At 29.9% G+C, this 12,668-nt stretch overlaps 1 protein-coding gene across 1 annotated transcript; it reads left to right on the top strand.

Annotated features, from left to right (window-relative positions):
- Window positions 1-4,540: 4,540 nt before the first annotated feature.
- LOC130451517 (facilitated trehalose transporter Tret1-like) lies at window positions 4,541-11,524 on the top strand. The gene is made up of 2 exons (XM_056790574.1): window positions 4,541-4,727; window positions 8,399-11,524. Exons 1-2 carry the CDS (start codon window positions 4,658-4,660, stop codon window positions 9,757-9,759), a joined length of 1,431 nt encoding a protein of 476 aa, XP_056646552.1. The 5' UTR covers window positions 4,541-4,657; the 3' UTR covers window positions 9,760-11,524.
- Window positions 11,525-12,668: the final 1,144 nt, after the last annotated feature.

The following is a 12,668-nucleotide window of genomic DNA, read 5'->3' as shown; positions in this document are numbered from 1 at the left end:
AACATATCGTCTACAGATAAGGTGAAATAACGGGTCTTTATTGATGGACATTAGAGATGGGAACATCACAGAAACGAAATAGTAAAAATATTGACAATTTCCATATTCCAATGTATTGCCTGAATCAACAACTTCTCAGGGTTTTTTTTGAGGGGTTGCATCTTTATCGTCATCTGAGGAATTTAGAAACATTACAAACTATGTTATCAAATTTATATATAGAAAGCCCAAGTTATAGTTACTCCAGTAAACTACTGTTTGACGAATGTAATTTTATGGATCCTAGAAAATTATACTTATACGGAAGTCAATGACAATTTTATATAAATACTCAACAAGAATTAAAAACAACGGCAGATTACTAGCACTAAATTGGAATAATATATTCATTCGCCTAATAAAGACACTGTAATAAATATAAGAACAAAAAAACCTTTAACGAGACAGAAAGTTTACTTTCCACGTACACGTACAGGCTTACTTTTGTAGCCATTTTCTATTAGTAGTACTTGTAGTTAAAGTCAAATCAAAAATTCTCAAACTTTCAATAGATTTTCTATCACCGTTTTCACGTGAATAAACGTTTAATTATCATTCATTTTGCTGTCCAAGGAAATTAACCATTATAAAAGTAGCACAAATTGCTTATTGATGTTCTTCGTAATTGATTTATTTTAAACTAGTGCAACTGTTTTCTATTCCTGATTTCTGTGCAATAATTTCATTGATCAAGTAGAACCATCAATTCATATATAACAGAAAAGGGCTAAGAAGTACTAAGAAGGAAAGAGAAACTGGGAAAGAAACAAGGAATTATGGTAGCAGAAATAAAATATTGAAAAAACCTAGAAATATTGAAGTAAGTAAAAGAAAATTATAAGAATATAAAAATACTAAACCCAAGTTTTGGAGGCAGCTATATTAAGGTGGACTATGGTAATGTCAGAAGTACGGATGAAAGACTCGGTGGAATGGATCTAATAGAAATAATGAGAGAATGTGAAACTCACATTTGGCCCTGCATAAGCCAACATAATAATTCACACTGTAATCATATTATGAATAATACTAGATCTTTTTGATATCCTGAAGTAAAGCAGTATATTTCCGTTAACAGCTGAATGGCTCCATTAAATGCAAATTTTGGACACTCCACTACAATGTCTATGTTTTGTGTTTTCATCCATCAAGTTTCTGGAAATGTGGAAAGAGCAGTGTGCATATTATATACTGCAATGAGTTACCAGTGTAGATCTTTATTTGGGATATACCATGCGGTTAACCAAATGCTTAGTATTCGGTTTGGGATAGCAAGCATAATTATTTTCTCTAGTACAACTCCATAGTTATAAACTCGAAATACATTCTTGTTTTAGTATTGGTTTGTCCATTAGCACCTTATTTTTAATAGTGAGTGGTGAGGTTTTTCCTAGTAATCAATATATTTTTTTATCAGAGCTTTAGTTCATCTGTTTTCTTTTTGGTATGCTCCTGCCACTTTAGTTTGCTATCTATCCTGGTGTAATCATAGATATTTGACCGTGTTTTTATATGAGATAATTTTATTGTTTAATACTGGAAGATTATTTATCTTCATATAGGTAAAGTTGATATGAGCAGACATCTATTTTGCTTATTGAATTCTGATGATTCTTTACCTCCTCTCCAATTGATTTTCCACAAATGCAAATGTAAACAGTTTAAAATTTCCCGTCACAGGGTTGTCACAAGTATAAAATACCCCTGCTTTAATCATAACATAATGAGTAGATAAATTATTCTATACGAAATACTTTTGCAATATTTTAAAAAACAGCTGAACATAATTTTTTTTTCCACGTTATTGGCACGTATTGGAGTCTGAATAGCGCATTTATGAGGTTTGTGACTTTCAAAATGGCATTTTTTGGTAACCGTTGCATTATTTTTCTTATTAGAGCGTTCTTGGAATTAATGCTATTTTCAATAATTCTAATTAACTATTAAGGTTTAGTAGGTAAGGTAATACCCCCATCATCGTCACTATCGATTACATCATTATTTCCCATGTTAGTATCAGATTAATGTAAATTTATCCGAATGTGTAGAGGATTTACTTTTGATAAAGAATTAATTTAATTTATTAAATTCACTATTTCAATATATTTCTTAAAAACTCTTTCATTTCTAGTGGTAATTATAGTTTTTTTCAAATATGGTTTATTTGTAGTTAGCAAGCTTCATTTACGATTGCTTGACTTCCCATCTTGTTAGATTCACCAGAAGGTCAAGTTGGGCTAATGTTACAACTTTTCTATCTATTTATTTGAAAAAAGATTAACGTTAGCATATAATGACGTTACCCTGGCAACTGGATCTGAGAACATCAGTTTCTAAGGAAAATTTATTGCGAGAACGTTTCTCGCAATAAAACTGATTAAAATAAAATACAAAAATAATAGAATTTTGATAACATTTCAACATAATCGAGTTTATCTAATTATCCCCCATGTTGATCATAGAAGTGTTAACTATATTTGCTTAATCTATATGATGTGTTCATACTACATTGGAAAAAGTAAATATTATTTTCCTGAATATTTTGAAAGTTGAAAAAATTATGATATTCAGATTAGAAAATAATTTTAAGTGTGTAAGTACAAAACATGATAACGCTTATAGTCTGAGAGGATTTTCAATTCGATGATTTTTTTGTGGTTCTTGTAATAAATTCAAGTACATTAAATAAAAAGATGAGAATATTTTGCAGGAAGCACTACAATTTGTTGTTGACTGTTAATTTGATATTCAAATTGTAGGTATGGTCAGAATAAGGAAATTTATTTGCTCACGATACCAAAAAATGGAAAAGTGAAATAATATTAGGAAAATTGGGGCTAAAACTCTCTTGTATTTGGGTATTTTCTATTTAACCTATATATGATTTGAGAAATCCACTAAAAATTTATTTTACATCTGTTATTTGTGCTGTTATGTAGAATTAATAATCAGTGATGCAGACAAAGAAGAAATATTGGAATATTGATTTGGAAGATTTGCGTAATAGTGACTTTGTAAAGAAAAAGTCACTTCTGACTCTACACGCTCAGTCGCACAATTTTCTAGTCTTCAAAAACTAATCTTTCGAGAATTCCGTAAAACATTCGTTCGTATCCGCCACTACCTCTTCATTTGTCTTGAATTGTTTTACACCAAGACATTTTCGTAAGTTTAGGAGCCGAAAGTGTTCTTAAAGAACAAGATCAGTTAACTACGAGTAAATAAAGTTGAACGGATTATAACTAATATCTATTTAACAATAGCGGACAAATGGACAGACGCATTGTCTTGATGGAAGAATAATCTATTCAACAAATGCAGTTGATTTTTCTTGATTTGGGCATCAATATACATCAGAATAATATTGGCCATTTATTGTTATTACGTTGTTTAAATAATCGATGAAGATAATACAATTATAAAATACTTATTAGCCGAAATAGTTATTTTTGACATTCTTGAGAGCATGTTCTTTGGATAAAGCCCATTGTTTCGTCTGATATGTCGTTTTTGCGATATAATTGTTTACCCAAATTTTCTTTACTTTGGCACGACGGAAAAATTCACTCGGGTTATGTTTGAAGATACTCCAACATTCTTTTGAATTTCTAATGCCAGCGAGCTCATTATTATTACATATTAGGTAATCGCCCACCTTGTAGATAGATTTTTCATATGTAACATTTCATATAAAATCTTGTTGTATACCTGATCAGCTCATTGTAATTATATTATCATATCATATAAATATTCGATGTATCAGCCGTTTCCAAAAATTTGGTCTATGTTCACGGTATAATATGATACAACTTCACTTTTATATACATTTAACGATGTTTTACTTAGATTATTGCTGACGATCTTACCATTTACATACTATGAGTTGTTCTGGAGTTGTTCTTGTTTTTTTCTTCTATTTAAAATATTATTTTGTTGCTACACGTTGTTATAGGACGTTTTTTTTGTCGACATTGGACAAATATTTCTATCTATTGAATGTTCAAAATATGATTTTTTTTATATATGAAGCACTGATGTATGTTTTATCAAGGATTCAACGAAGAATAAATAACTATAATATTTGATTTAAGTCCTACTGCATGATAAAAATAAATGGGTGACGTAGCGAATAGTTACACTGTCAAAATAAGGAGGAAATGAAAATGGTTTCATTTTTCTATCTGTTGTTAACAGATCATTCACTGGAGTGTACATTAGAAATAGAATTTCGTGTATACAAGCTCGGGAATATTACATTATGCTTACAATTAATCGACTACTTTTGTATATATATATATATATATATATATATATATATATATATATATATATATATATAAATTATTTGGAATAAATTTATGTTTACTCATTCACAAACCTACAAATCGAACTTGAGGAATACGACCTTGTTATGCTTTGTATTTCTTCATGATATCAGTTTGTTCATAATACCGGTTAAGTTCCTAGTCTATAACAAAACCAACCCATTCTTTTTAAAAATGGATTCTGTTGAACAGAAACAGTCGATGTCGAACTCTAGTAGATCATTTTTAATCTTAAACTGCTAAAGTGGTTTCATATCGTTAATTACCGTATATTATTAGAACATAAACTAATCATGTCAAACGAAGATAGTTTTCTACATTTAGTAAAATGTACTTATCCTCAAATGATTGCTGCAATTACAGGTATTTCTTGGCATTTTTAATATCATGAATTTATAGGTTTTTTGTAGTATCTCAAATTAACCAGATGAGATTTATTTGAGATAATTGTGAACCAAGTGTGAGATTTTTTGCATGAACTAATATTGGAAACAGTTTGAAAAACTTATTGTAGACGTTTCTAACTAAATGATATAATATTTGACAAATGAGTAGTAAAGAGAATAACTCCTGGATTTGTAAAGTGTAATAAAAGTTCATTGGAAATATGTAGATAATTTATTGGTTATTATTCTTCCCTCATATTACTGGATCGGAATTAATTTTTTTTGTGAAATACACATGCTGTTTTGGTCGGAAGTAACAGTCAAAGTTACGTAGCGTATCTATTAGAGATTGCTCATGGAGCTCATGTTGTAATTGTGGATTGCATTCAATAAAGCACCGCGAATTTCCAGATCAATTCCATTCCTACATCTAGCCCAGAGTTTTGGAGTAAATATAAAGTATTATGTAAATAATTGTAGTATGGTTATACATGCGTTTGTTGGAAATGGTCTGAATCAGAGTTTCTCTTCTCGATAACTACCTCTGTAGGGATGTAGATTCTGAGAAAATCTGTTAGGTATTCTGGAATTGATTATTTATAGCTGCACGGAGGGCTTATGACTTGAATTGACAATAGTTTTTTTGTATGATAATTAGAATCTTATAATATTCAATGTTGCACATAGTTTATTCATGTTTTTGGAGAAATTATGAAAATATATCAATCAGATTATTCAGTCTATCGCAACCAAGAGAATTGAGAATAATTTTGTTGAAATGAGTTTACTAAAAGCTTATTATTTTGGCCATTGATATGAACACATTTTTTTTTCATTTGTTCGTACATTATACTCAGAACCAATATTCATTTAACTGTCTTTAACAATATTTTTTTCTTTTATGAAATATTATATCATGTCGAAGGGCTCAGCAGGCGTATTCCAATTTTCCTGTCGTTAAGTAACTTGAACAATTTTTTTTGCTTTTTTATTGTGAAGTGATTTACATCAGGTGAAGTTTAGAAATCGGGGGTCAATTAAGTAAGTTGGAGGTTGCCATTTGTGTATTTAGATTTTTAGATTATTGTTGGAAATATATATATATATATATATATATATATATATATATATATTATATATATATATATATATATTAATTGAATCTATTAATTGAATTGAAAATTATATGTTCTGAAATAACTGAATAACGTGGAATTTTGAATTAATATTTTTTCGGACAGTAACTAAATACATAGACGTATACCAACTACGATATAAATGATTCGTTTATGTATGAATATGCAAAACTCATGTTTAAAAGATGAAATTGGATAAATGTATGCAAAAAAGTCAACAACACAGTTTATCAATTACATTGGTTATATATTTGGCAATTATGAATCAATATTACATATATAACCAGATCTTGACTAACTTTTTGACAACTACGTAAAAATAATATTCAATGTTGTAATAAACATTGTGTAGCAACCGTGACCTTTAAGATATTATAAGTTAATGGCCGTGACTTAAACCGGTTGGGAATGAATCACATTTTATGGTTTTATCATTTTAATCACTTCCAAATATCTTGAGGCGATTAAGTTGGACAACAAATATTTACAAACAAATTTGGGAAAACATTCCAATTAATTTTTTTTCAAATTTAAGTAGCTGAACAGCATGCACGAAGTAAACACTATAATGATTCGACCTTAAGGTTTCTCCGTAGAATCCTGTTTAGCAGAAGTAGCGTTTTTTGTATGATAATTCTAGAGTAATATTCTCTTCTGAACTGAGAATTAAGTTGAGATTCCGGTATTTTCTTAGTTTTGTTTATACAAATCTTTCACACATTTACCAAACATACTTAAGATCTTCCGAAGGTTGATGAGTTGAACGATATTTTGTGAACGTGGTTTATTTAATATCTAGTTAAATAATGCGATAGGTAGCAATTAGAAAGACTTGTATCGCAACATAAATTCATGACGGCTTACTAAATTTAATTATGAGGTGAGAAATATATATCATTACACAAGCCATTCCCATATAAAGCCGTCGATTTCAGATTTTTTTTTGCGAAAAACCTACAAATAGTTAGTTGATTAGAATGTCAGTTCCTTATGCTCTTCTCCAGGTGGGAACTTTTATTTTAACTATATAACTTTTTTCTTTAGAAATTGGTAATTCAACTAGCACACAAATGAATGTGACAGTTCTTTCACTATTATAGTTAGACTGTGCTGTCGCTAAAAAGATACTACATCGTCAAACCAATAATCCAGACAAACGCTTATAGTGTTACCCCAAGAGGCTGTTCCCACTGAGAATCTCATCGGAAATTCCACCAAACGCAGCATTTTGATACACCATTCGACACACACTGATCTTTTCCAGCTTGAAGCATTTGTGTAGTCGATCCGTTTTTTCAACTAATGAGGCAGTTAATTTTGATATTACTCGTTGTAAGTAGTATTTTATCATACAAGACAAAGTCGCTGTCACCTCGATGTTGCCGTGTTGATTCCAGTCACGGCTAGTCTGGAAAGAACGACAATTCATATCAACAAATATCCTATCATTCAAAATAGTTCAATAGCAAGAAAAACACTGGAAACGAAATCAATCATACTTCAGTTTTGACAACTACAGGAATATTTTCAATATGGAATCATTAATAATCCAGTAGTAGTGGTACATTCATTGTATCAATAGTTAACACAAAGTGTTTATTTATAATTGCTTAGTATATACTTTAAAATAGCAACAGTTATCCAAATAGAGAGAGCAATTGTACGAGTCTAAAGATGAAAAGACTTTTAAATGACATTTATGCAGGAAGGACTTCATGTGTTTCGCAATATATTTAGAAAACATTATTTAACGGAAAAAATATACTTTCTCTATGCCGCGAATAATATTTAATAAAATTTTCATCAACGCTATTTGGCCTCATGATGATTCACATAATCCTCTTTGAATTGCCCCTCAACCATGTAATAATTCAAAACACAGACTCCAGAACTATTTAGTATTATTTATGTGTTGATGATATTAGGTTGTTTGATGGTATATTGAGTGTGTACTTTATTATTTATTACATATCTACGTACCTTCTACAATTGGAGGTACAGTTTGCTTAGTAGAATTACTAGTTTTCTTTCGAGTACCTGATAGTGCTATGTACCTATTATCTAGAAACGGACCCGAAGAATTGGACAGCAGTACGAAAAAGTTCAAAGTTATTAGTAATAGAATTAGTATATGTTTCGGTCCCATTATATCATCAACTCGTTAGCGTAGGTTATGAAAGTTCTAATATCCCTATCATGTCCTCTGATTAAAAAAATCAATGCACTTGGAGGAAATAGTTGGTCGCGATTCGAAGTATGTATGTAGATGTATGTGTATACATATTACAAGTCGTATATTTTCTTACGCCTAATAGTTTATTAGGATGTCAACTTGATATTTATTAAATAAGTGAATTCATAGTCACAGATTTTAATAAATGATTTTTGATAAAATGTTCGACTTTCATACCAACTTGTATGCCCTACCAATTAACTTGATCGGAACTAGTATTTGGCGTCATTGAAAAAGAATGTTGCATGATTTTCTAGACGATTGTTTTATTTTTTTCAGGCACGCTATTTGCGATCTCAGACGGTATGACGTATGGATGGAGCGCTCCCTATATTCCATACCTTATTAGTGACGTAAGTCACATCAAAACTTCTATACATGAGGCAGAACTGCTGGAAACATTTTTTCTATTAGGATCATTTTGTGGTTTACCGCTCACCATTTACTTGGTTGATAAGATAGGAAGAAAAAAATCATTACTACTAGCTTCATTAGTTGTGTTGTTAGCATGGATAGCTATAGCACTAGGAAACAATATGATTTACATTTTCGTAGCTAGATTTTTTTGTGGAATGTGTGGAAACATGGCTTTTGTCGCGGCACCTTGCTACATAGCTGAAATAGCAGACTCCAGAATTAGAGGGTTTCTATCTAGTATTATTTATGTGATGATGCTATTAGGTTGTTTGATAGTTTATTGCGTGGGTCCTTATCTACCTTTCTATGTACCTTCTATAATTGGAGGTACAGTTTGCTTAATTGAATTACTGGTTTTCTCTAGAGTACCTGAAAGTGCTATGTACCTATTATCTAAAAATAGACCCGAAGAGGCCTTAGAATCTATAAAATATTTTAAATCCTACTGCGAGACTACGAAAGAACTGGATGATATTAAGGCAGTTTTGGAAAAACAGCAAAATGAAAAAGGAAACTTTTTGGATTTGTTCAAAGTTACTAGTAATAGAAAGGGTATCGTGATTATGACTGTCTTGAATGCCGGTCAACATTTATGTGCCTATTCAGTAATTCTCATGAATTTACATTCAATTTTGGAAGCAGCTGGTAGCATATATATGGATCATAATCATGCTGCTATATTATTTGCTGCTTTGATGTTACTAGCCGTAATATTTGCTTCACTTCAAATAGATAATTATGGGAGGAAAGCGTTACTGATTTTCTCCAGTATATTAACTGGAATTTGTTTATTGAGTATTGCGATCTATTTCAATTTGAAAGAGTATGATTATGATGTGTTAAGTGCTAGCTGGATACCAATAGTTTCAATAATGGTATATGCTTTAGTCTTCAAAGTGGGTGTAGGCATAGTACCAATAGTAGTGACAGCTGAGATTTTTCCAACAAATCTTAAAGCTATTGGAATGACTTTGTCTGATGCTATGTTTATAGTTGGAGGGTTGATTGCTATCAATTTGTATCAAAGCATAGCAAATAACTTTGGTATTTTCATCCCTTTTTATATTTTTGGAGCATTTGCAATATTTATTACATTCTTCACTATATTTTTTGTTCCCGAAACCAAAGGAAAGAGTTTAGATGAAATTCAATCAATCCTCAAAGGAGAGAAACCAAATAGTAAAACTTATACTCTGGAAAATACTGCCTCGGTAAATTTCTAAAATATTTTGTATGTTAGAATACAATTAGAACATACAAATGACATTAGCTCTACTACCAGTATACTTCAATTCATATATATAGAGAAATTAAATTTTTAGCTATTTCCAAAAAATTTTACCAAAGAATTATTGATGAGAGGATATGAACATTCTGATAACCTTTCTATCTTTTCTGGATTAGACAGTAAAATTTGCATTGTGTGCGTTCTGAAGAATATTAATCTATTTTTTGAAACTTGATATATGATCAATTAACCTACATGCAGTTGGGCCATGAAATGTATTTTTAAAGAGGTGGATATTGAATGGGATGTTCAAATAACTTCACATGATATAACTAGATAATACTGAAGTGTCTACATTCACAATATCCAGTTAAATAACAAAATACAAGGTTTATCGTTTTCTGGAATTGACAGTTTTGTCTAATGTAATAATATATAAGACAATGAATGTATATCCACTGACTAATAAAATTCATGGTCAAATAAAATATCATGAAGATCTGAAGGGAGAAGGGGAAGGAAGATATTTTGTAAAGAGAACGTTGCTTAGAAGAAAGGGTTCAGTTATTTCACGTGCTCTACTCTATGTATGATCAACCGATGAACAAAATAAGAAATTGATTAATAAGAGTTGAACAAAGAGCAGAAATAATTGCATGTGTTTGGGTCCCTAGATATATTATTTAAAGAAATTAATGTCAGCGATGGTAAATTGCAATGAGATGCCATAGAAAAAATTTGATGGAGGAGACAAAAGTGAAAAGTTTACTTCGATATATTCAATACTCAAAGGGTAGTATGTGTATAAGTATTCTCAAATTTATGAACATGTGACATAAGTAAAAGCTTTCAATTTCTCTTGATCTCTCTTAAACCTGAGTTTTCCACTGATTATTTATGTTTGGGCTTATTTCTATGCCAATAATGATCCAATTTATTTCATCGTATCAAAGATACTATCTTCATTATTCTAAATATTTTTTTCTACAAATTTTTGTTTAACTCTACTATACCTTTTTCTCAAATAAGGTGTGAAATATCTGACAAATTACTATTTTCTTATCTACTATCTAGTACTAGACCAATAGTCATAATTAGTAAAGGTACATTGTGTACCGGTCTGTCGATACCGCGGTTATAGAAACATTTTGAAAAAAATTTAACTGTGAGTGTTATTTTAGTGTTAGGAGTAAATAGTGTGTTCAGGATAAATTATGGATTCCAGATTTTCTAGTATATCAATCTTCTATATCAATTTCATTTTTTCCAATACTAGAACTAATTTGGAATACAATTAACTAAATGGAAAGAAGAGTTTATCAGACAAGCCGTTATTACCAATTAACTATAATTAAAAAAGAGAGTGGTATGAGATTTTTATTTTGTATCCATTTCAACTGTATTTTACATTCATTTATTGTCACCAATAAAAAATATCTTGTATACGAGTAGTTCAAATTCTAAAATAAAAACTGTCAACTGAAATGAAATTTAATTGAATAATTATGTTTTTGATTTCATTGATCATTGCTAAGAAATTCCAGAAAACCGATGACCTTGTTACTTTACGGTTAATTGTCAATTGGTTACACCGTTTAAATTTTGAAAAGGATCGACTAGTATGTTTTTAAATTATTATGAACTCATGTTTTCTATTACGAGTATGTTACAATTTCTCAATTTTTTCGATGTCACTATTAGATTTATTATGTATCTGTTCACAATAAACCTCATTTATTTTGTGTTATTATTTATATCGATAGAATCAATCCTAATAACAAATTCTGATACTAAATTATGATAAATACAGAATTAATATAATCGTTTTGGACAGGTGTAGCTGTTCCGCAGAGTGATTTAAAAGGCTATGAGAGACTTTTCTCGGGAGTTGTGCAAATGAAATCCCATCATCAAATTGAATTTCCATTTTTCTTTTACAAATTTTTGTGATGCCGGTTGCACTTGATATTCATAATACATATTATCATATATTCAAATGATTCCTGAAATAAATATGAAATAGCTACCTACGTGTCTCGTGGAAACTCATTGAGATAAGATGATACTTCTGTGGTCTGTTACTTGAGCATAATCACGTTAGATGGAGATGAGATAACATTATAAAAGAAATAATTTCTAAAGGATTATCGCATATTTACTAAACTGTAATCAGTAAATAGTGGGAATATGTAGGCCAAAGACATTAACACGTAGCTTAAATATTTTAATGTAACATGAAAAACATTCCTCTATAATAATATAACCAATAGACGATACAAAAAGCTTTTTATAATTTTATTAACGGAAAGAAAGTCTAAAAAATGTTTCGTTTTTATATTAATCCCACAATTCAAGTTTAATAGCCTTGTATGAAGTTTGATGTGAAGAGAAATTCTAAGAGGTGCCAAGCTAATATAAATACATAATTTCCATTATCTCATTACATCTAGCTATAAATATATTCAAAGCAATTTGGTACTGTGTTATTAATCTTGTTTCAAGAAAACTCTTGTTTCTATTATCTGCTTCGTTCAAAACCAAATGTCTGAAATTCTCTAAAATATCAATATCCGAATCGCTCTTGATTTCTTGTTTTTTTTTTCTAAAAATAGGAGAAAGAAAGCACTCATGCTCCTAAAAAAGTGTCATTTGTGCAATTCTCTTCTATTGAAATACCATAGATACACAAGATACATATAAATAAAAGAAATATGAAATTGCACATTAAGAACATTAATATCAGACTCAAAAGCATTTTTCACTTTTATTGATATGCATATAGAATTAAAATTATGTATCATAATTACTGTTACAGAATTTTCAAGACATAGAACATTTGGTGAATATTACGGTTATAGCGAAAAATTAAGAAATTTTGTTCTCGGCAGTATAGATAATAATAAC

This window comes from Diorhabda sublineata, chromosome X (assembly GCF_026230105.1).
Source record: "Diorhabda sublineata isolate icDioSubl1.1 chromosome X, icDioSubl1.1, whole genome shotgun sequence".
Lineage (NCBI taxonomy): Eukaryota > Metazoa > Arthropoda > Insecta > Coleoptera > Chrysomelidae > Diorhabda > Diorhabda sublineata.
This window is presented reverse-complemented; position numbering and strand designations above follow the sequence as displayed.

What these genes read in the sequence shown, in the direction of transcription:
- LOC130451517 (XM_056790574.1), top strand. Translation starts at nt 4,658, where the DNA reads ATGTCAAACGAAGATAGTTTTCTACATTTAGTAAAATGTACTTATCCT. An exon ending in AATGATTGCTGCAATTACAG is followed by an intron (nt 4,728 to 8,398) that starts GTATTTCTTGGC and finishes TATTTTTTTCAG; the next exon opens with GCACGCTATTTGCGATCTCA.